General features: G+C 37.3%; 1 protein-coding gene and 1 long non-coding RNA gene across 3 annotated transcripts in view; both read right to left on the reverse strand.

Moving 5' to 3' along the window:
• Positions 1 to 5,214: 5,214 nt before the first annotated feature.
• Positions 5,215 to 13,780, reverse strand: LOC120541322. Its single transcript, XR_005635987.1, has 4 exons — positions 13,661 to 13,780; positions 8,806 to 8,903; positions 6,594 to 6,670; positions 5,215 to 5,541 (listed from the first exon to the last, which is right to left on the reverse strand). It is a non-coding gene; the product is annotated as an uncharacterized LOC120541322 (long non-coding RNA).
• Positions 13,781 to 16,637: 2,857 nt separating this feature from the next.
• The window catches only part of trpm7 (transient receptor potential cation channel, subfamily M, member 7), a 120,768-nt gene continuing 113,873 nt past the window's right edge, over positions 16,638 to 23,532 (reverse strand). For both annotated transcript variants that reach the window (XM_039772829.1, XM_039772830.1), the window contains exons 36-40: positions 23,078 to 23,160; positions 22,670 to 22,875; positions 22,419 to 22,470; positions 17,882 to 17,988; positions 16,638 to 17,587 (exon numbers count right to left, since the gene is read on the reverse strand). In XM_039772829.1, the coding sequence (XP_039628763.1) occupies positions 17,463 to 17,587; positions 17,882 to 17,988; positions 22,419 to 22,470; positions 22,670 to 22,875; positions 23,078 to 23,160 (573 nt within the window). In that variant the 3' untranslated portion in view covers positions 16,638 to 17,462. The remainder of the gene's footprint in view (positions 17,588 to 17,881; positions 17,989 to 22,418; positions 22,471 to 22,669; positions 22,876 to 23,077; positions 23,161 to 23,532) is intronic.

A 23,532-nucleotide genomic window follows, 5' to 3' on the forward strand; every position in this document is an offset into this window, starting at 1 on the left:
AGTGTGAAAGGAATGGGTCGCTAACACAGGGTCTTAGATTACAACTATTAAAGGTCTGCACGCTGTTCTTCTGGTCTTTGCAAAGTAAAGAGCAGCTGCACAGACCTTCAAAACATATATGAGAAGGTAATACAGGTTTACATACTACTAAAGTTGCTGACACTATAAGCTACATGTGTTGTTAACATTACCTTGTATAATCAAGCGGGGTGTGCTTGGTAGCATCATTGTCCTCTGAACATCAGCACCTGTGGCACATGTCTGTAAAATACAGTAATACATAACTTTAAAATATGCTGGATATATGTACAGTACAGTGTGTACTGTATATCCCTTACTGAAGAGTAAAAATGATGGCAGAAGAAAATCCCTTGACCCCAGTGATTCACAATTCTACAGTAGATTTAGCAAGGTGTGTATTTTACTAAAATTCAGTAGTCAGAGAACTGTGTGTCTACATGGGAGATTAAGAGTGTATGAATACAAGTATGAAGGTTAATATACTGTATTGTCTACCCGAGTTCCAGCATTGGCACCTACCTTTTTTACTCTTAGTCAGGTTGAGTTGAGCCATCATATTCATCTTATTGTTTCTATCAAACTAGTTCTTCATATAGAATACTGAACATTTACTGCTATATAAAAAATCAAGCACATCCAGCACTCCTCAAGATACCATATTAATTTTCTAAAATTTCAAGGCATTAATTTTAGAAAAATATAAAAAATAAATTCAACTCTAAAGCATTTTCAATGCCAGTTGGGTTCCTGGTCTATTGTAAGCAAAACTCAGTTTTCTATCTGTAAAACAATTACTTACATCTGCTTGAAGTAGGATTGCATCCTTGGGCTCCTTAAAGTATGCCATCAGGAGGAGAATGACACATGCAGCCTTAACTGAAACCTCTGGTTCAAACTTAGACAGCACATCCTGAATTCCTGAATGATGGCTTAGTTCCTGGCAGAACTTTATAATTGTACTGCCTTTATTGCCTTTATTTACACTGGCTTTGCGGTACATCCGAGAACACGTAGGCACACCACACTGATAATGATAATTGGGAGTGTTACTGTGCAGCTTTGTGTGTTGAATAAACTGAGTAACATTACTACAGATATACTGGCACTTACTAAATTTACAATGGAACATTGTGAATTGATAGGCAATTTTATTTAATGGCTAATAGAGTCAAAAATACCTTGCTAAGACTGCCTTTTCTAACACAGACCAGCTAACAATAACTAAAAAATGTGGAAAATGCAATATGGTTTGGATCCCAAAGGGAAATGTTAACACACACACAAAAAAAACTACACTATGTATCTACAAAAAAAAGTTAAACCAGTAAGAATCCATTAAAATACCATTTGAAGTCAAATTTCTATCAACCGTGCTTAAATCAATACATTTGCTTCCATGTATTACTTTTGCCTGTGGAGTTTACCATAAATTAATTTATTTATATTTATATATATATATTTATGCTATTCCTGAGCTAACATCTTTAATCACAGTTGAAAACAAAAGCACATAAACTTAATCAAAATGCACAAATTAAAACTGTTTAAAAATACATGAACTAAAACTACATGAAAAAGCTGACATTGAAACAATATGAAAACGCTTTCCTGAAGCTATAAGATAAGACACGAGTTAAAAAAATGCACAAAATGAAACGGTTTGAAAATGCTAGAACTTAAATTTTATGAAAGAAATCACTAATTACAGCTGTAAACATTAATATATATTGAAAGGCATGATTTAAAGTAGATTGAGAAATGCACAAACTGAAATTAAACGAAACTGCACGTACTCAAACAATGTGAGAAAGTACAAACTGAAAGCGCGCAGTATGTAAGTTTTCTAATACACTCCGTGGTAAAGTCTTAAAATGACTGCATAACTTCCTCTCTAACAATACAAAACAGAAATTATTATAATGATAATGGAGAAAGGCAATGAATGTTAAGTTAATTACCGTTTGTATAAGTAACAAGCACACTACAACGCCATTTTATTACTTTCTTCCACTCTCTGAGCATGTAATATCCCACAGTGCAACGGGGTCTTCTCCAAATACAATTTTACAGTAATTTGCTGTCTTTTGACAGACGACAGCGTATCTTACTGTGATTACAACAAAAATTCTGAATACAGTATTTTATTGTGAAAACTTACAGTTAACACCTGTGAAATCCTGGCAATTTTTACAGTGTATTTGGTTTTTACTGTAACATTTAAAAGTCTGTTTAGTTTCAAATAAAACAAATTGCCGCTGAATTTAACAAATAACCATTCACTCTGGACACTTTGGTATACATTAAGTGTGGTGTGGGAAATCAAGCCGCTTAAATTGGATGGGTCCTTATGTTCACATAATGTAAAGTGGATAAGATCAAAGACACAGTTACAAATACTTTATATTTAAAAGAAAAAAGTGAATAATTTGAAATACATTATAAACCCTAGGTTGGGAATAGTTCTGCTCAAATCCCTGAAGCTTGCCTACAGAGTAGCCAATGGGTCCGCACCTCTTGTGTAATACGAAGCTCCATCTTGCCTGCTCATGTCCACCGATGAACAGCGTCTGCAGGTGATAACATCTCAGCGTGGCATCAAATCTCCGTCCGACTTTTCCATATTTAGCTCCTGGCTGCTGTCCAACTGAGTTGTAAATCGGACTCCCTTTGATGTGTTTAAGAAGATAAAGGATTTCAAGATTACCTTGTTTTGGGAATTTCTGTCAGAACTGATATTAGCATGTCAGGTTTTGTAACTTAGGAATTTTGTGATGGTCAGTTTTTGGCATCTTGTCCTGTAACATCTGTTTCCAAACAGTCCCCCAAATTGATATTTTCTAGATTAGGTTGACCTCTTTTGTAAGTTGCTTTGGATAAAAGTGTCTGCTAAGCAAGTACAAGTAAATGTATGTTAACAAAAAAAAAAAAAAGCGTGATAAGCAAATCTAGCGCATGTCCAGTCTTGCTATATTTAACGAGAAAATGTTTTTAAATCCTAGTTCACAAATGTAATTTTCTAAATGTGTTTTTACCAGTATCAATGCCAGACCGGTTTCCAGTTGTTTACTCTTCATATTTTTTTGGCCCAATGCTTTTTCAAGGTTATGCTTGTGAAGGCAGCGTAACCCGATAGACACGTGTGATCTGTCCGCTGTCTTTCACAATTTTGTTTCCCTTGTTTTATCACTTTAAAATGTGATAAGACCGCAAAAAGTCAGGACAAAGGCCATTCAACACGACAAGGCTCATCAGTTCTTTTAAATCAAATTTAGCACCTTTTACATGTTGTGTGATTATCACCGGGGTGCTGCTCAAACATTATCTTGTAGCCACTTTCTGACTGTTGTATGGTAACTTTATTCTTAGCAAGAGATCTCCTTTCTTTTTCTATTTAATATGGAAAACTCTAACAGAGCAAATAGTGTTGGACTTTTAGTTGCTAACTAGGCTGACCCGCCTTTTAAGGGGACCGACTTTTAAGTTGACCACTTCTTAAGGCAACTCAATATGTAGATCAATTTGATATTTTATACAAACTCATTAATTTGGTTATATTGCATTTGAGCGGTATTACTTTAATACTTGTAGTTTCTGTTGTTTTTGTGATGAAATTTTAAACTTTTTTTCTATATTGAGGTCGCCCTTTTGAACCCCCCTGATATTTACTACGCGGTGTGGCATTTGTACTCCATCAACATTAATTATTTCCAGAGACATAATTTTGTGTCTTTTTCCAGCGCATCACGCACAAAAGCAAGAGAACGATGGGAGCACCAGAACTCTGCTCACTTCATGTCGCTTCGTACCGCAAGCTGCAAGTAGCAAGTCTTTCCACTCACGGGACGGAAGGACAATCCCGACCCCTTTTATATAGTAAGAAAGAAGAAGATGATATCGCACAGTCTGGAGTAGAAAATCATCTTTTACCTGGAAAAACGAAACTACAAATCCCATCGTGCATTGCAAAATGGACGGGGCGTGTGTGAAACTCTGCGCCTGCGTAGCACTCACGGGACGATAAAAGGATTGCTGACTTTCATGTGTTTAGGAAGAGTGCCATTCAGAAGATGGCTCTACAGCAGTGGTTCCCAAACTGGATCCTGGGGATCCACTGTGGCTGCAGGTTTTTGTTCCAACCAACTTCCGTTTTTCATTGGACTCTTAGCCTAATTAAGTGAGTCATTATTTCGCAGTTTCTGTGATTTGGAGCCAATGTAGAAATTACAAACTAAATTTGGTAGATTTTTATTAAAATTTAATAATCAGTTATATGGAGAAGTTGTAGTTGTATGAGGAATATGTAGTTTTTTTTGTTTTTTTTTTTAAACCTAATTTTCATTCTGCTTTTCCAGGTGTTCTGATTATTTAATTGATTATTCACTAATTAGCGAGTCTGACACTGAAGTCGTTGCAACTTTCATCATCCAGGGTGTCTGCTATGTTGGTTTTTAATTGTCACTATTATGGTTAAATGAACTGAGCAAACTACACAGGAAAAGGGGAAAATAATAGGAAAACAACAAAAGATTGTTAAGCATTTATAGCTTTAGATCTTGCCTGAAGAAGTGGCTGGAGTTGCCTCGAAAGCTTGCATATTGTGATCTTTTTAGTAAGCCAGTAAAAGGTGTAACTTTGCTTGACTTCTCACTAGCTTTAAAAAAAAATAGAAATATTTATAAATGTCTTATATATGTAAAAACCATACTGTTATGTTTTTCTGAATGCAGAATAACGAGAAGATTAAAAAAGACCAGCTAATTAAATGAGATCGGCTGTTATCGATTATTATCATCAATTGTGAATCTGGTTGGAACAAAAACCTGCAGCCACAGTGGGTCCCCAGGATCGAGTTTGGGAACCACCGCTCTACAGTATTCAGTTTTGGGGGTCCACAGTGGTTGGATACGCTGCTCTGTTGTTCTTATATTTCACTATTAATATTTACATTATTAATTCAAGTAGAAATATTTTGTTTATGTCATAGATTTAAATGCTTAAATCATTTTTTAATTTTCCTTTCAATTCAACCTTTTTCTTTGGAGTTTTCTCTCCATGCAATCCTAATAATTCACAGCAATAAGCGTAGACATCTGGGCAAACAGCCGTGAATAATGAAAAGTCTGCAGTCACTTGTGTGTCAGGCCTACTAGTGTGGTCATTAGTAAGCAGAACATTAAGAAAAACGCATTGAAATATCACTAAGTTTTGTTTATTTGTATTTTTAGCACATTGTTTTGGGTTTTCTTTCAATCTTTAATCATTCTTTTGTTTCAAGGTTACAAGCAGTTTTCAGAAATGGACTCCTCAATTTCAAATTTGAGAAAAAGTTCTTTAGTTTTTCATGCTTTCACCGCAGGTTTAGGTAAAGGCAGTCATTCTAAGAACTGCCTCCCAGTTTAAAATTAAGAAATCCTTTCTGAATCTTGGATTATTGGGTTATATGATGATACAGCCACTCTTCTTCTTCAGGATCAAAGAAACAGGTTCTCCATGACTTGCTTTCTTGACTTCCTGTATGACCTGATAAACATCAAGAAGCAAACATTTAATGTAGTAACTTTCCAGGGTGTGCATCATGCTACTGTAATTTGTAACAGATTATATCTTATTTTTGCAGTGTTGTATAAGATACTCGTGTTTACGTCGTCAGGCAGTAGTGGGAATGAACCAGCGGCCTGTTATGTACAGACACACACCATCCCATTTGTTGGAGATGAAAAAATGTCACTCGGCAAAACATGTTTTGCATTCTCAGGCTATAAACACATGAATAGTAATAAAAAAAATCAATAAATGATAAAATTTACCAAAGGCCACTCTATCTTTTTAAAAGTAATTAAGCATGGGGTACAAATACTTACACATGCAAGTACTGTTTTGTAAATTAGACACATTACAATAAGATCTAAAGAATTCTCAGAAGGGTTCAGGCTGCGTATTTAAATAACCTGCGTGACTGCTGACAATGACTCTGCACTTTCATTTAGCACCATGCTCAATGCCTTTAGTTAAAAATACATTTTACCAATGTTAAAGGCTGAATGTTAACACTAAGTTCATTCTGGCTTTAATAATGACACAATGTATATCAAATGACACGACCACTTGGACTTCTGAATGTCAGTCAGAACAATTTATAATCTGTGCTTTGGATTACTGGGAGACTTGGAAGCAACAGATAATAAACTTAATTCCAAGTGATAAGTCCTGCACGATGGAATTATAATAAACAAAACAAATTCACTGCGGTTTAATGATGTCATTATGAAATATACCATTGATTATTTCATTTCTGTCCCAGAGTGAATCAAGAAAACAAAAAAATGCTTTAACAATTTCAGTGAGGCATTTGTTCGGCGGATACTCTGTACTTTTACAGAAGCTGTACAATTTGACTTTTTAAGAGACAGCTGCACATCAGTTGCAGTGCAGGTTTAATCCATCCCTGTTAGAAGTGAACTACATTTATTCTGTGCAATGTTAACTAATTCTTAGGTAATGAAGTTTAAAACAGTGCAAATCAGCTTTATTTTATTCAGGACTGTTACTTTAAAACTGTAAATGTGTCTTACATCTTCGTCAAACGGAAATCCACCCATTTTCAGTTTAGAGAATATGAGCTGGTTGTTCAGTGTAATCTCGAAGGAAGCTGATAAGAGAGAAGAAACAGGAGGCATAGTTACTACAGTGTAAAAATTAAAATTATTACTTTATGGATTTGCTATCACTAAGTAAAGTCGATAGATGAGGATTACATAAGCATTTTACATTTTAACCATTTTTTGGTGAAACAAGTTTTTTTTCAACACAAAATCACAGATTTTTACAGGAGTCCTGTCACGTGCAAAAGTTCTCTGACGACACTGCTATTATGGGCTGCATCAGGAGTGGGAAGGAGGAGGAGTATAGGAACCTAATCAAGGACTTTGTTAAATGGTGTGACTCAAACCACCTACAACTGAACACCAGCAAAACCAAGGAGCTGGTGGTAGATTTTAGGAGGCCCAGGCCCCTCAATGGACCCCGTGATCATCAGAGGTGACTGTGCAGAGGGTACAGACCTATAAATACCTGGGAGTGCAGCTGGATGATAAATTGGACTGGACTGCCAATACCGATGCTCAGTGTAAGAAAGGACAGAACCGACTACTTCATTAGAAGACTGGCATCCTTCAACATCTGCAATAAGATGCTGCAGATGTTCTACCAGACGGTTGTGGCGAGCGCCCTCTTCTACACGGTGGTGTGCTGGGGAGGCAGCATAAAGAAGAGGGACACCTCACGTCTGAACAAACTGGTGAGGAAGGCAGGCTCTATTGTAGGCACAGAGCTGGACAGTCTGACATCTGTGACAGAGCGACGGGCGCTGAGCAAACTCCTGTCAATCATGGAGAATCCACTGCATCCACTGAACAGGAACATCTCCAGACAGAGGAGCAGCTTCAGAGACAGACTGCTGTCACCATCCTGCTCCACTGACGGACTGAGGAGACCCCACACTATGCGACTCTTCAGTTCCACCCAGGGGGTGTAAACATTAACATTATACAAGATTATAGAGTGTTATACCTGCCTCGCACTCTCCATCTTGCATTTTTTAACTTGCACTGCATTTTTACTTAATTAATATTGTTTATTTTTATCAGTATGCTGCTGCTGGAGTATGTGAATTTCCCCTTGGGGATTAATAAAGTATCTATCTATGTGTCTAGTTACTGCTTGACAGAGGAATAAGAATCAAAGAAAAGAAAACATTAAAAATGGATTAAAATAATAATAGTGTTGCTTATTGAGATTGAAATGAATAAATGTTAACGATAAGTGTGAATGAGTAATTGTCCTGAAGTTAACTGGTGTCCCACGCGGTGTTGCTATCAAACAAATGAAGAGTTCCTATCTGCATGTATTGTCAGTGAGTTTATATCACTCGCTCACATGAGTGTTGTCTGTTTACGATCTTTATACTTAGTCTGCTCCCTTTATTATACTTATATTAGCAATCAGCAGTATATCTACAAACTGCTAACGTTCAAGTTTTAGAAAATTTAGTAGCCTAGGCAGCTAGAGAGAACAGGAAATCAGTCCATGGTGTGGATATGAGGAGAACATGCAAACTCCATACAGAATTGAGGCCAGGTCTCTAAAAACAGTTTGGCAGCAGTGCTGTGCTTTACTATTATATAATTTAAAGCCACACATTCTCCTCCCACCCTCATCAAGTCCAATTATTCATTTTGAAAGTCTGCTCCCAAACATCTCTCTCTCTCTGACAGGCTCAGAGAAATGCAGACATTTACACAAATAATACAAATGAATCACAATACACCAAGAGATGTATATCTCTATTTATCAATGGATAGAAAAATGCAAATATTTAAGAAAAATTAAACTCTTAATAGTAAACACAAGGATCAAAATTAATTTCATATTATAAAATGTACTTTTTTTTTTTGCTTCAGGCCTGAATTTTAAACTTCTCAACACCCACGTGAAATGGGTATTTTCCACAATTGTTTTATTTATGACTTGGTATGAGTGAGTCTGGGTGTCCTGTGATGAACTGGATTGTTCTCATGATAGCCATCTGCTAACGTTTTAATAATAACGAATAAATGAATTCGAGTTGTGCACAACAATTGGCTGGCAACCTGTTGCAGCTGGAATAGTTCTGATATGCCTTAATGCAGTATCTTGTTACCCTGAATAGAAAAAGTAGATGGAGAAGCACAAGGGTCTGGAACTTGCACAGTGAAAGCAAGGGTTTAAACATAGCCATTATCTTACTTTTCCTTCCTTTGTCACCAGAGATTTCTGCATCTGGCACATGCTCTTTGATCTTCTTGGCCAGAGCATGGTAACGGGGCTCGTACCCTCATCCGCCACTGTCCAACAATTTGAAATACAAAATATATGTAAATTAGTTATGCTTTTAAACATTTTAGAACATTATCTGTTAAAGATGTAAATGCGTGTTTCCATCTAACATCATCAGGGTTCAAATAATCAAAGGTAAAAAGTACTTACTTTTATATTCAGAGCTGACTGCTTTCTTAGTAAATGAATCCATGGTATTATCTATTAGCACGTCATACATGGTGCCTCAGAATAATAAAGAAAATGCAAAAATATAACCGATAAATCCAGGGATGGTGAATATTTATTATTTTGCGTGTGCTGTTGGCTCAGCTGTTCACATTGTTTATCAGCGCCTCTCTGTAAAGAGGTAACTGGGAGATACGGAGCCTCGCTTCTCCTTTTCGAAGCCTTCTTGAACAGAATCTGTACATGATCATTTGGCACAAGAACAACATTTCATTTTTCTATCCATTGAAGACCTCGCTTTAAAAATGCTCGTTATGTGAACGTGTTATGTAATAAGGATTTGACCTGTTTTCAGGTTTATTCCCAGTCCAGACTTCAAACTCTGGCATAGTATACATGTAAGATTTGGCTTTATTTATATTACAACAGTACAAGGAAATCTATAAGTTAAGTAAAACAATTTTAAGAAAAATAGTATTATCAACTATTTGATGAACACAAGCTACCCATTTTATTTTATATAAATTCTTTGCATTAACGCCATCCTGATGCACTAAATGGATACATGCACTCAACATACCGGTAATATGAGCCCCATTTATTTATTTATTTTCCCAAGAAATGGTCAGCAGTGAAGACGGAGCTTAGTGATTTTTTTTTTTTTCCCCCTTTGGTTGTTTAATATGTTTAAACCTGGAAAGCTGTAAGGGTAAGGGAGTTGATCACATTCTGGCATTAGTGTTGGGGTCTATCCTTCTGGTTTTACATAGCCATATTTTACAATGATTTTCATTTGAGAAGTACTTTACCAACACAATGTTATGCAATTGCTTCCACTGTTCAACACCTAAAGTGCTGGAATGTGAACTAACTTGTTTGGAATTTTGCAGCACGTCCGTGGGTGGATATGCCTGCAGTTTTAGACGGTGCATTTCCACCGTAAACGCCATGTTGAATATCTCGAAGGCTTCTACAGGTTATGTGGTCTGACACAGTGAATTATTGGGAGGGATCATTTCTTGTGCTTGTATTTTGTGCATTTCCATTGTAAGCACTATAGCAAGACACTTTTGTAATTGACTTGTTATTTGCATTATTGAAGTGCTGAAACATTAAAAAACAGTTTTGATTCAAATAGTGAGTGGGTGACGCAAATCAATCCCTCCGATATGTGCAATGCTGTACTTCTGTTTCCAAATTTCAGTCATGTCATAAAGTAAATGATTCAGCCATGAACAAAGAGTATGAGTGAGTGCTCAAAACTGAACTGAAACATTTCTAGTTTACATGCTGGTGCCTGAACTGGCAGGCCTGTCTGAAAGTGACATTCCCTCACCAGTTCAATTGCCATTTTCCAGTTTCACCAGCGTGTTAGCTGGTTATCACCCCTTCTGTCTGTGGTGCAGGGCATCTTTTTAGGTGAGGCCCATTATCTTCTTCTTATCTAACACCACCCCCTGCCATGCCCCACCATTTTTGTTGCAGTTCAACATTTGTCTTCCCCTCACTATATGACACTCCATACGTTCATTTTTCATTCTCCTCTCTGTTCTTTCTTGCTTTGCTTCCTTCCTTCCTTCCTATTACGCTTTCATTATTGTCATGTCTCACTTCTACACCATACAACCTGCCTCAGTTTCATAATCCTTTCCATTCAATGCCAGAGAAATTCCGTTTTAAGTCCGAATGGTAGGACAGCTCCAAGAATTTCTTGTACAGGTATGTACTTCTCACCCTTCCATCCAGACTCCGCATTTCACGCAAGCAGCTGAATTTCTCTGCTTACTCTAGAACACATTTTGACATCTATCAAAATGTACACTTACTCTGCCAGCAGTCTGCACCCCTCACATATTTTAAACCAACAAAGTTCTCCCTGCCCACCTTCACACTCTTACTCCATCTTTTATGCAGGCACTTCTAACGCTCATGCTCTGGATTGAGTCCCTCTCAGCACTTCTCCCGCACACACTTTATAAATATGTTTCTAACTACATATGCTACATTTTGAAATGGTAGGCTGCTGCTGCTGCAGGTTTATTCAATTACGATACTAACATACCTGAGAACTGTTTGCCACTGTTATCTCCTAGAATTATATTGTAGCAAATGTATTGCCTTTTTGTAACAATGCAAGGAAATAATTACATAGTTAAAAATATTGCATTTTTGTAGCTAAATATTCATGACCGTGAATGGTATGTCATCTGTTATATACTACATCTCTGAAGTTTAAGGGTATATACTTAAAATTTTCTGGAATTGAACGAAGTGCAGTGACCAGATCAGAATGCTCAACATTACTGTGTTTACTAAATACAGCCTGTGAAATATTTTACAATGCTTTTCTTTTGGAGAATCTCTGAAAAACGCTTTTCTAAAGGGGAAAATGTTTGAAATTTTTTAGAACTGACTCGAAAATATTTAAGATGGAAGCTGAGAATTTTCCTAGTGGTTTTAAGCGATTTTCTGTGAAGCCCAAAAGTTAACTGAAATTGGCCTGGTGTGCAACATAGGTTATATATTGGAGGTCACATAAGTATGAATTTTGAGTTCTTAATTGATCTGGCATACAGCATTTATTTCTTTATGCCAGCTATATAAAATGTTTGCATATATTATGCTTTAATAATGGGGCAGTGGGTAGCGCTGCCGCCTCGCAGTAAGCAGACTTGGGTTCGCTTCCCGGGTCCTCCCTACATGGAGTCTGCATGTTCTCCCCGTGTCTGCGTGGGTTTCCTCCGACTGTCCAAAGACATGCAGGTCAGGTGCATTGGCGATCCTAAATTGTCTCTTTTTTGTGTGGGTGTGTGTGTGTGCCCTGCGGTGGGCTGGCGCCCTGCCCGGGGTTTGTTTCCTGCCTTGTGCTCTGTGTTGGCTGGGATCAGCTCCAGCAGACCCCCTTGACCCTGCAGTTCAGATATCGCAGGTTGGATAATGGCTGGATGGTGTTTTTATAATTAGGATCTATAGAAGTTGTGTTTTTAAAAACAAAGTATAAAATAAATAAATGAAACAAGGCAAAACATAAGCGGGCAGACTGGAAGGACCTGCTTGAGGAATGTGCTGCTTGGAACAGGCACTGGCAGTCTGCAGAATTAATAGTTTTTAAAAATGAATTGGTATAATGGGCTTATGGCTATCTTCGTCAGTGCCCAGTGACATCCTGACTTTGTATTTATGATATACAAGGTGCATTTTTTAAATACATAGCCATTATTTGTAGAATTAAGAGTGCCAGAAATGGATCTCCGGAATGAGACATATGAACCCCAGCAGTGGCACCGCCTTTATGGACTTGACGTTTTCTTCTCTCACATATCATACAAATGTGCAGGATAGGTCAACTAGTGACTTAAATTGGTTGATAGTTTAATATTTATATAGTGCCTTTCTATATAAATCAAGGTGCATGAGTTAGTGTGCACACCCAGCAGTGTATGCATGCCATGTCCATGGATTAGCTCCGACTTTAGTGCCCAGTGGTGCTGCGACGGCCACATGGCACTATGACCTGAAGTAATAAATGAATACGTTGGACAGACACAGAAAACTGAACTCCCGTACTTACAGCTATAATCAAAAGAATATACTGCTGTCTCCAATTCTTAATTCTACCACAGGGTTGATGAAATATGAAACAAAACTTGTCTTTTAACCAGACATTTGTTAATTCGGCCCTTGGCACCACTCACCGTGTAACACCGACTGCTCTTGCCTGTGCTGCAAATTCAGAAAAAACCTAAAAACTGTGCTCCAGTCTGCATGTGGGACCCACTGGGATGGTGTGCTCTTTAAGAAAATGGTATGTTTGTCTGTTCCTCTCTTCAAACTGCATTCAACCTAAAAGTTCCATTCCAATAAGAAGGACAAACGATGGGAGCTGGAAAACTAACCTGTCAGAATTTCAATGGAAATTAAAAAACAAAATAGAACAACGGAAAGTGGGTCAATAAACTATCGGAAAATTCTTTGGATTTACTCTCTCTTAGGAAATAAGGGCACTTCAAAGTCGTGCCTTTACTTGGAAATGGGATTGGCTCCAGCAGACCGCCTTGACCCAGTAGTTAGGATATAGCGGGTTGGATAATGGATGGATGGATGGTTTATTGTTTAATATTTGTGTTTATTTTGCGCCCATCAATATCGGAAGGTTTAATGCATCCCGGGGCGGCCCAGCTCCTTCACAGCTAACTGTGACGACATCGAGTTGGCACTTTCTGTCCGTGCCTGAGTGGCATTTCCTCCCACGTCCCAAAGATGCGCACTGTAAATGATATCAATGTGGATTGAATGTGTGTCCGTGTGGACGGCGACGGATGCTGGAATGGACACAGGCCCTCCGCGACCCGGCACAGGGTAAAAGGAGTTTGAAACGAAATGGACGAAGACCTTTTCCAGTTTTATCATGAGCCCTGTACAGTAGGTAGCTTTCACAATGAATTTCATAAAAAAAAGTAAAACGATAATAAAACACGTTTAAGGTGAACTGACCACTGTTCTAGCATCGTTTTAACTTGAACCGAATACCTTGGATTTCTCCCTTTTCTCCTGCCAGATACCAGACCACCCTGACCCGCTCTGAAATTACACTTACCAGTACTCGATATGCAGTTTTACGGTCATGATTTCTTTTTCCCCTCCTCACTCTCCTTGTAGCTCTCTTCACTCGCGGTCTTCACTCGCAGTTACACCCAAGTGCTGATCCTTTTAAACTCACGTGCAAAGCCACGCCCATTCCTCTCTGCTTTGACGAGGTCACGCCCATCGCCCACTTACCTGAGCAGAAGCGTGAGAAGAGACGGCCGTGACTCAGCATCTGTGACAGAAGGTGTGTCGGCTCCACGTCAGCCGGTGGAGGTTTAAACAACTGTAGGACAATTAGACACACCTGGCCGTGGAAAACCTCGGAAACGTTAGGAGACGAAACAGACCGCCGCATGACTCCTCATTATTAGGGGAGGCGCATGTCTCCGTATTTACTAATGTAATAAATAGAATTGAAATCAATCAGTTACTTTTAAATTGCTGCAAATCACAGCTATGGATTGGCATCGAAGCCTAAAATCAGAATTCCCCATTTTATGGACTTGAATAAAGGTCTACTGCCACGATACAGTAAAAGTAACCCGTACAGCCCAAACTCTCTCTCAGTTCTGAATAACATCAACTTATTAAAAACGGGTAATTAGCTTGTCACACTTCTGTTGAAGATCTATGGCAAAATCTACCTTTTTCCTCATTTACTTCATATTGTTTAACCATTCTTGCAGTGTCATTGAGTGTCTATTGGTAGTTACTGGACAGAAGTACAATAAATGAAAATGCAAAACAAAATGTGACAACAAATACTATGGATAAAATGCGCCATGAAATGAAACGAGACAATTTCCTCTGTCACCGATGAGCGGGCAGGCTTTAGTAAGGCTTGGCTTATAGACTCTTTGTCATCTCACTTGTAGTGATTCTTGGCAGAATTTTGACAAGATCTTCCCATATTTCATCGCTGCCTGCAGTTCACATAGTCTTTACCCAGAGCTTGTAAAGCTTCTTCTCTCCCACTATGGCCTCTTTCATTGTATCATTCCAGGGGCCTGTCTAAATAGTCGTGACCTGGTGTACCTGTAGTGAACATAAGGAAGCCCCTGACTTTGACAGCTTGGGGCAGTACTGGAAGTGCGCCTGACAGGGCAGAGGCCACCTTATGGTTTTAGGGATTTTGAGTCTGGAGTGGAGTTGTAGATGGTGGGAGGGAAGGCTACCCCAGTGGACAGAGAACGATCCAGGTCTTGTGCTGCCATGTCTAAATTGGCACTTTGTATTTTGTTTCTGTCTTATTTTACTACAAGCAACCATTTTTTGTTCACTTTTAGTATGGCGGGAAGGGTCACTGACTACAGCACTCCATCACACTACAACAAGTCTTTCAGTCAGTCAAACGGTACTTTTCGATTAAGCAGGTTTGATAATGTTATCTAACCACATGGGCCATGACGAAATGTTTAATGTAAAGGAACGGTTGAAGGATGGCACAGTTGTTGTACTGCTTTCTCCTGGCATCGTAATACTCTTCATATTCTAGTTAACACTTAAAAGGTTTCTGAGCAGCTCGTTTCAGATCCTGCCACAAACTCTCAGTTGATTTAGAAGAGGGTCCTGGCCCCTGTAGAAAAGTATATTCTTAAAGTTGATGATTTGCATATACAGTATTCCAAGAGAATCATGAGCATATATGAAGATAAGCATTATATCGTGGTGCACATGAAAATAGTAAGGGTTACAGCCAGTCTTGGACCATGAAGGAGTTAGTTAAGAAAAGCCACAATTGGTTTTAGCATAAAACGGCCTGCCTGCCCTTTTTACTTGCTTTGTTTTAAATTTCTGTGAATGAAGGCTGTTGTGTTCTTTGAAGGAGGTGAACTGACGAGCAGCTAGATTTTGTTTTAGGAGCACAGGTGCTGGGTCTTCTGTCTGAAATAATGTAAGTTTCTCTAAGCATTCAAGGCTCATTTATGGGAACAATACAGGCAAGCTTTTATATTGCTGTGTATACATATAGGTCTGTGCCTCTTTATGAATGACTTTTATAGAAGACTATATTAAACCAGTTTTCAACTATTTAAGAATTAATTGTGAAGGACCTGTACTTTTATTTCAAGTATTTAAGAAGAACCACGCCAAGTTGTCTGTAGCGTGGCGCTTGTCAGTGAAGTGATGCGACTGTCTATTTGTTAGCCTTAAGAGCTGCTAGTGCAACAAGTAAACATTAATTAAGCAGTCCAGTTTTCCAAGATGAGTTCTACCGAGTCCAACGTAGTGGTGACAACTAAATTAACCAAAGGCCCGTAATCTTTAACGGCTCAGGATTAGGGAGGAGTGACTCGGTGACGCTCACTTCCAGGTGGCAAATGCGTCCTTCAAACCAAAGGGATTTAAATGAAGAAACAGTTAGTGAAGGGTAAATTATGAGAAAGTTTATGATGACAGGTGATTGTTATGAGAAAAGGTGCAGAACTAAGTCATTATTATTAGAAACACTGCAAAGCTGATGATGGGAAATTGTGTGAAGAAGGGATATTCTGTGAGAATTGTAATAAATCTGAAGCTCACAGAATGCTCGGGCTCAGATCATCTGAATTGTTGTCTGTATGTGCGCCGTACAATGAAGTTTGATTCTGCGGTCTGCCTTGAGACTCAGACTCCTGATCTGCGTCAACACCCCATCCTTAAAGATGCCCTGTTCAAATTAATTCATTAAGGACTCTAAGGTACCCCTTGAGTGGCCATGAAGACATACGAGTGCTGAGGGCCCCTGAATTGGAATCGCTGGGCCAGAAATGAAGGAAACAAAACATTTTATAAAAATATACATTAGAGTAATAAAAATGCAAACTGCATGATAGGCAAAAACCTAACAGAGAAACTCTAATCACTTGACAAAGAAAGCACCCAAGTCAAAAAATTATAATTTTATTAGATTAAATGATATACAAAATTTTTTTACAATGTATTTCAGATGTATACATTTTACCATTCCCCATCTGCATAAAATATTTTCACCTTTTTGTTCGTGCCAAATAATTGTATCTATAAGATACATTAGATTAAAAAGTTTATGAACACTTTTAAAAATGACAAGAGTATCATTGTAACATATAAATTCTCACCATTAGAACAATTTGGTGTTTTGCTTGCCAAGTTCAACAAAACATAGGACTATTAAATTACACATACTCTGATAAAGCTGCATTGCAATCTGCCCATTATCATACAAGATTTTCAGTTTACATTTATGTATAAAGTATGTACCACAAATAGCATAATACATATTTCTATATATTTTACAATTGAGTAAAAAAAAAATCAGGATTATATTCTGCATCAGAAATCTTGCAGAAGTTTAAACCTGTTGACAAATGTTTTAACAAAGCACTTGAAGACAAAACAACTTTGCTTTTTTCTTTATACAAGGCAGCATTTTAATTCAGAATAAATACTAAAACCCCAATGAGATTGTACCAGTTAAGAGCCAGTTTTGATATAGTTTTTACTAAGCCTATACAAAAAAATCTGAAAGTACTGTCCAATGTACATCATTTTAAAACCATAGAGTCTTTAGAAATTAGACCTGCTATGTCTAGATTTATTTGCAGCAATCACAGAGACTCCAGTCCATGCAGTACACTCACTAAACTGGCACTTAAGTCAAAGTCTACTCTCGAAATCCAATGTTTGAAGATTGCAACAGGAGGTGTGCAGATTAATACACCTTCACGTTCACAGGCCTTCTCTACAAGTGCTTCAAACTCCATCAAGAAAAGGGGGGCACAAGGAAATGGAAGACACTTCTCACATCTGTCCACGACTCATTCAACACGCACTAACAACAGAGCTGACATTCACAACATTAGACGTATAGAATGCTTTGTCTCTTTGGTACTGGTTCCAGGCTGAATGGTCACTTCTGCTGGGTCATCATGCATTAGAGTTACTTTATCTGGAGTATAATCATTCCTCTTGAGATCTGTTACACAAAAAGTGAGATACTAAATAGTTTCTTTGTGCATCCTTGAATATTCAAGAGAAGTCAAGCAAAATGACCGCTTTTATGGACTTCTTTTTAGTTAGCCAATAAAAGGCATCGCTTTGCTTGACTTCTCATTGCATCCATAATGGCAAACGCGTAACAACACCCTTCCACTAAAGAGAGCAGGCTGCGGTCATTTTCTGTTTTTATCTTTTCTAAGTCATCTTTTGAAAATGTGATCAGGTGCAAGCTAACGCATCAAATAATAAAGATGGGGCACACAGTTCTTACCTGGAAGTTTGAGTTTTCTACAACATGAATTGCAGTGATGTTTAGCCCGAAAGTTCTTAATAGCATCATCTCCCAAGTTAGCTGGTCCAAATATCATGTCATGGGATCTTTTGACAAAGAAAGTGACAGACAAATTAGAATTTTAAAAGCACAAGGCAATGATAATGTGAAAAGCATTGATAAGGTTTATAGACCAAGTTAAACTATTACTAGTTAGCACGCAATTTTCAAACCTGCTTAATGGAAGCTGAGAGAAAAATGCAGGAACCATATCTGTCTTCACATGACCGACCGCGAGCTTGTATGACAGCGAGATGTGCAAACTCCGCATGGAAAGTAGCTGGGTGATGTATTGGAGCACAGCAGTGCTGGTGAGTGAGAAGTAACGTCCGACTGCAAAATGTTACCAACATCTGTGTATCTGTTACAAGGAGGCTTTGGATTTTTTTATTTTATTAATTTTGTTACAATCCATACAAAGCAATCAAGTTTTTACAAAAAGAAGAATTGAGTTAAGAACAGATCAATCCCCACCCCAGAGAGAGACAGCAAGCCAAACGGCGTGAAATTTAAGGCTTGTAAACCTACCTAAATTAATAAATTCTCTGTGCTTCATGAACTTATTTTAAAATATTAATAATTAGATCCTGCCATGTTTTGAAAAAAGTCTGTACGGATCCTCTAACTTGAGTATTTGATTTTTTCCAATTTCAAATAGTATAACACATCGGTTTCCCACTGACTTGAAAGAGGAGAGTTTGGGTTCGGAAGCTTTGGATTTTGTTTGTGTCTTCTGTGGGTATAATTCTGTTGTAGAGAATGAAATGCTGGTAAAAAGCCGCAAATGACAATCGCATTTCCACACGGTGCATTTCTATTTGATTGTTTACTACTTTCACGTTAGGACTGCGTGATATGGCCACATTTTATCAGATCTGTTTATCAATCAATAATTATCGCAATATAACCTCAAGTCATTATTCACTCCAAGGCTTTTCCATTAAGACTGCCTATTGGAATCGGAATAAAAAAAATGACCACGTCTTAAAAGAGACTGCGAATGTGAATCAAATTTGCAGTCCCTTTTAATATGTGCAAATTTTAAATAATAAATTGCACAAAAAAATGCTGTAAAATCTTTAAATCTTGTCAGGAGAAATATTAACAGCGTTCAAGCATTACAGAATACCAACATTTGAATCTGCACAGACACACAGCCTTTGTGCACAGCTGACTCGATGAAAATGGCCTCTGAAGCGGTTTTTCTTTTTGTGGCAGTTCAAGATTAACAAACAGAAACAAAACTTTTGCATACACTGTGTCTTAGTCTGCTGTTTACTAAATAAGTAAAATACAAACTAAACTTAGAACATGACCAAAACTTATTTCAGATGTCCAAATTCAAGTTAAAAAAAATTGTTTTGGTCATCCCAGACTGAGAACAATCAAAACTTTAAACTGCCAAAAAAATGGCCACTCCGTTTATATTTCTAAACAAAAAACAACACCCTAAAACTTGTTCTTGCCTAATATCAGTATAGACGTTTAAACAGGCATTTTCTACAAATTATGGGCAAGAAAGACAAGCATGTTTATTTTGTCAGGTTTCAAAGCTGCTCTGTCAATATTACCTCCTACGCTAAAAGCAGACAGCAGGGCTCAACGTTGAGCTTTTCCAGTCACTCGCTCGCTGCCAGTTCCTGGGGATGAGGTCGGCATTGCTGCTGTTGTGGCTGTGAACACTTGCGTTCTTTATTGTGCTATTGGATGGCAATGCTTCAGGTGGTAAAGTACTAGAAGTTTGTAGGATTTCCAGTTTGACTTGACACACGTGTTTGGCAAATTTCACAATACACAGCACCGGCCTGTTGTGTGTCAGACTTTAAACAGCCAATGTCTTTTTACTTTGTTTATCCACAATATTTTCTTTGCTGACACTTAAAGGTTCTGTTAAATGACAGTTCTACTTTGTGTGTGTGTGTGTGTGTTCTTAAGAGTAGCATAAAACTGATTGAAACTGCAGTGGTTTCAGTGGAATGATAGGCTGATGTGTGTGATCAAGGAATGCTCCTTACTGGTAAGTTTATCATAGTTTTTCTTAACGGTTACATTTTATTTGACGATAAGCATACAAATTGTTTATATAGCCCAGCCCTACTTTACATCCAGTATTTGCTATTTGCACAATAAAAGTTACATGTGCACATCAAATCAAATTAGGCAGACTCCATTAGTTTTAATACAGCAACAAAACCAAAACGGGTTCAACCAACGCATTTTTTTTTTTTTTAAATGGAGAAAGACGAAATATAAATGAAGTAAACGGGATTTATACTTCAGCCACCTAGAACTCATTTTTACATGTGCTTGAGACACATAAGCAGAAGTATAACAGTAACTTGAAAAATAAAAAACTTTATCAAAGTATGTTTTGCAATGCTCAGTTCATTGTTCCTTGAATGACGGTCTACAATTTGGTCATCACTATGAGGTTACTGCTGTTGAATGCCATGGTTGCTTTTCTGTAGGTATACTAGAATCCACCTGAACCAAATAGTTCCACTTTGGTCTATAAGAAAATGGTTCAAAGATTCAGAATCTGACAAGCGGTACGGTTGGGGCTCTGACATTCTTATTAGCGGCTCTCCCACACATCATGCTTCTGCCCAGTGTGCTTGAGGCTCAACAGGCTTCAAACGTTATTTTGGGGGACATGTACCTTGGGTACATATTGCACTTAACTGCATGAGACATTTTAGCAGGATAGCCACTTTAGAGAGGACTACTAGTGTTGGATTGGTATTAAAATGTTGACTTTGGTATTGATACCAGCTCCCAGAACTCCATACCAAAACATTTCTCAAGCAAATAACTAATAACTCCATCATCCTCCAAAACCCACCATCCCAACTCCTCACTGCTGCTTCAATCACCCAACTCACAAACACACGCACTTCCCTGCTCTGCCGCAAACTACAAATGATTTAACAAGGATGGGGAGGTGGGGCACATTTATATTAATGTAGTCAGAGTGGTGAGCGCAGTCCCCATTGGTGATTTGCACAAAATTATAAAATATATATATTCAATTTAAAAATCGAAGAGCAGGTTTCATCGAAGTTCTTATCGTGCTAATAAACCACTGAGCTTGAAGTGGTTGAAAACTACCATTTACTTCAGTTTCAAAAGTGCACAAATGTTGGTATCGTACAATTTTAAAAATGTCATTTTCTGATACTTGCTCAGTACCGTTATACCATGTAACCTACTGTCTGCTGTCTCACCCATTCTCCATTTGTACATTTTCCTACTATGGTGATTAAGTGGAAGCCACAGTCTATAGAAAGGACTCTCTGATACCTTTTGGGACATCCTACAGTGGGATTTTTTTTTAAAACTAATAACTTATTTTAAATTAAATTAGGTTTTCAGTAATTTGTACCTACTTAATTCAATGGGCTGACCACTTCACTCTGAATGTACATTACAGGCCAAACTTAGCAATTTATATTGGCCAGGGGTGGGATTGGCAGAAATCAGAACTCACTGCTAATCAAAACTTTCAAACAGGAGGCCCTAGTTAGGAGTTGAATTGACTTGTTCATGGAGGTTCAAATCACTTTTACATAGCCGAAGATTGCTTATTTCATTGGTTTGATTTGTGAATATTGAGGTCTTTCTTCCACTTTTCTATATACTTTAACCCAAACAAAATCTGACAAATCTGCTATAAAAAAATAATAAAGCAGGAAAACATTTAAGTCGGCGGATTTCATTAAGTAATAATGCTATCAGGGTGTGACTTAGGTTAGAAGCGTAATCCATTCCTGTGGACATTTGTAACCCAAAAACAGAAAAACAACAAAATAAGTAACACTTTTACTCATTTTACAGAAACTCTTTTTAAAATTAAAATGACAGTAAGGAAAAATTGGTTGGTGATTCAGTTCCTAACCTGTGACTGAGCTAACTGTTAGCCTGCACGCACTACCAGTTACATTCAGTGACACAAGCAAACAAAAACACCAACTGATTCAAAACTGTGACAAAGAACATGCCGCACAATACTGAGCCTCAGCATTAGTGACACTGTAAAGTAAACCAAGTTACTACATGACAATTAACTGAAATTCAGTTGACATTAGATGTATACTTGAAGATCAAAAATAATTATGGCAGTTATTTTCCTATTTCATTCATTCTTATTTATTTTTTTACAACTCAGGTTTAAATTATTTTACTATTGTAACAAAGAATGCAATTTCAAAAAATATTAATGAAAACTCTTTAAGCATAAAAAAAAATTATGATAATGTATTCTTTACTTATTTACTAGTCATGTTAAAATTGCCTGACAATCAAATATCATTGCACATTATGTTTCATTACATTTTCCTATAAAGGCAATTAACTGATGAACCTCAAGTTTTAAAAAAAGAAAAAGTATATCTTAAATGTGTGTCCAAAAAAAAAAACCTTACTTATCAAGGAGAAAAATTCTAATTGATTTACTCATAAAAAAATAAAAACTCTTTACCCCTTTTCTCCACTTTTAATCACAGACGGATCTGTTAAGCTTTCACCAACACCTAGTGAAAAATAAACCAAAGTAACAGTTAATAATAGACATTTCAATAAAGCCCCCACTATTGGACATCAATTTCTGTACCTAAACAATGCATGATAGAAATTATATGAAAAGTGTTTAAATACTTGACTAACCTAAAATAGTATATTCTCTCCTAGCCAAAGGCTATTTATTACTTCATTTCAAGTTTAAACATATACCTTGCATGTCTAGTACTAAAAGTTCTCCCCTGGTGTATTCGTACGTCCAGTGGCTGAATGCAAGCATAGTTTCTTCTAGCAGATTTGTGGGAATAATCTCATCTCCATTGTTGTTGTTGAATTTTCTGAATTCTCCCGTAATGCACTCTTCAATTGCAAACCACTGGCCAGCAGAATGGCAGTACAGCAAGAAAACCTCCAAGAATCTAAAAAAAAAATAGAAAAGAAAAACCCTTCATTGATGACTTTTTAAACTTTCTGTTGAATTTACTGAAATTAACATATTGTTTTTGTTATTTTAATAGATTGGTTACAGCACAAGCACGTAAAATTTCAAGTGGCTCTGCTTTTATCAATAAAAAAATATTGTAGAGAACGAAACAACAAAAGCATGTTTAAAATAGCAACCTTGGAGAATATGGAATGGTCTTTGGCTTCATTTGATTGAAGGCAAATGTCAGTTTCTGAGCAGCCCTTTGCTGTTGGATTTCCTGAAATATAATTAGTTGTATCAAAGAGTATGCCTGTAGCAGTTTATTTTTAAACAACATTCAGTAAATCGGTGGCCATCACGTTCACTCCTGGAGGGCCTCCTTGTTGCTGAAGGTTTTCATCCAACCAATTTTAAGACACTTAGGGAAGCAACAACTTGTGTAACATTCTGTTTTGTTTTATTTTATTTATCAATACACAAATTACAAACTGGTATGCCTAATTTTTACTAAATGAAGCAGAACATTGTGTGTTAGAAGCATAAGAATGTATTTTTTCCTTTTAAATATGTTCTTTTTAGTTTTCTGGTTATCTATGCCACTGTTTACTAAAATAGCTACCCTTTAGTATCCAGCGTTGTTTGAAATGGA

This window comes from Polypterus senegalus, chromosome 12 (assembly GCF_016835505.1).
Source record: "Polypterus senegalus isolate Bchr_013 chromosome 12, ASM1683550v1, whole genome shotgun sequence".
In the NCBI taxonomy this organism is placed as follows: domain Eukaryota; kingdom Metazoa; phylum Chordata; class Cladistia; order Polypteriformes; family Polypteridae; genus Polypterus; species Polypterus senegalus.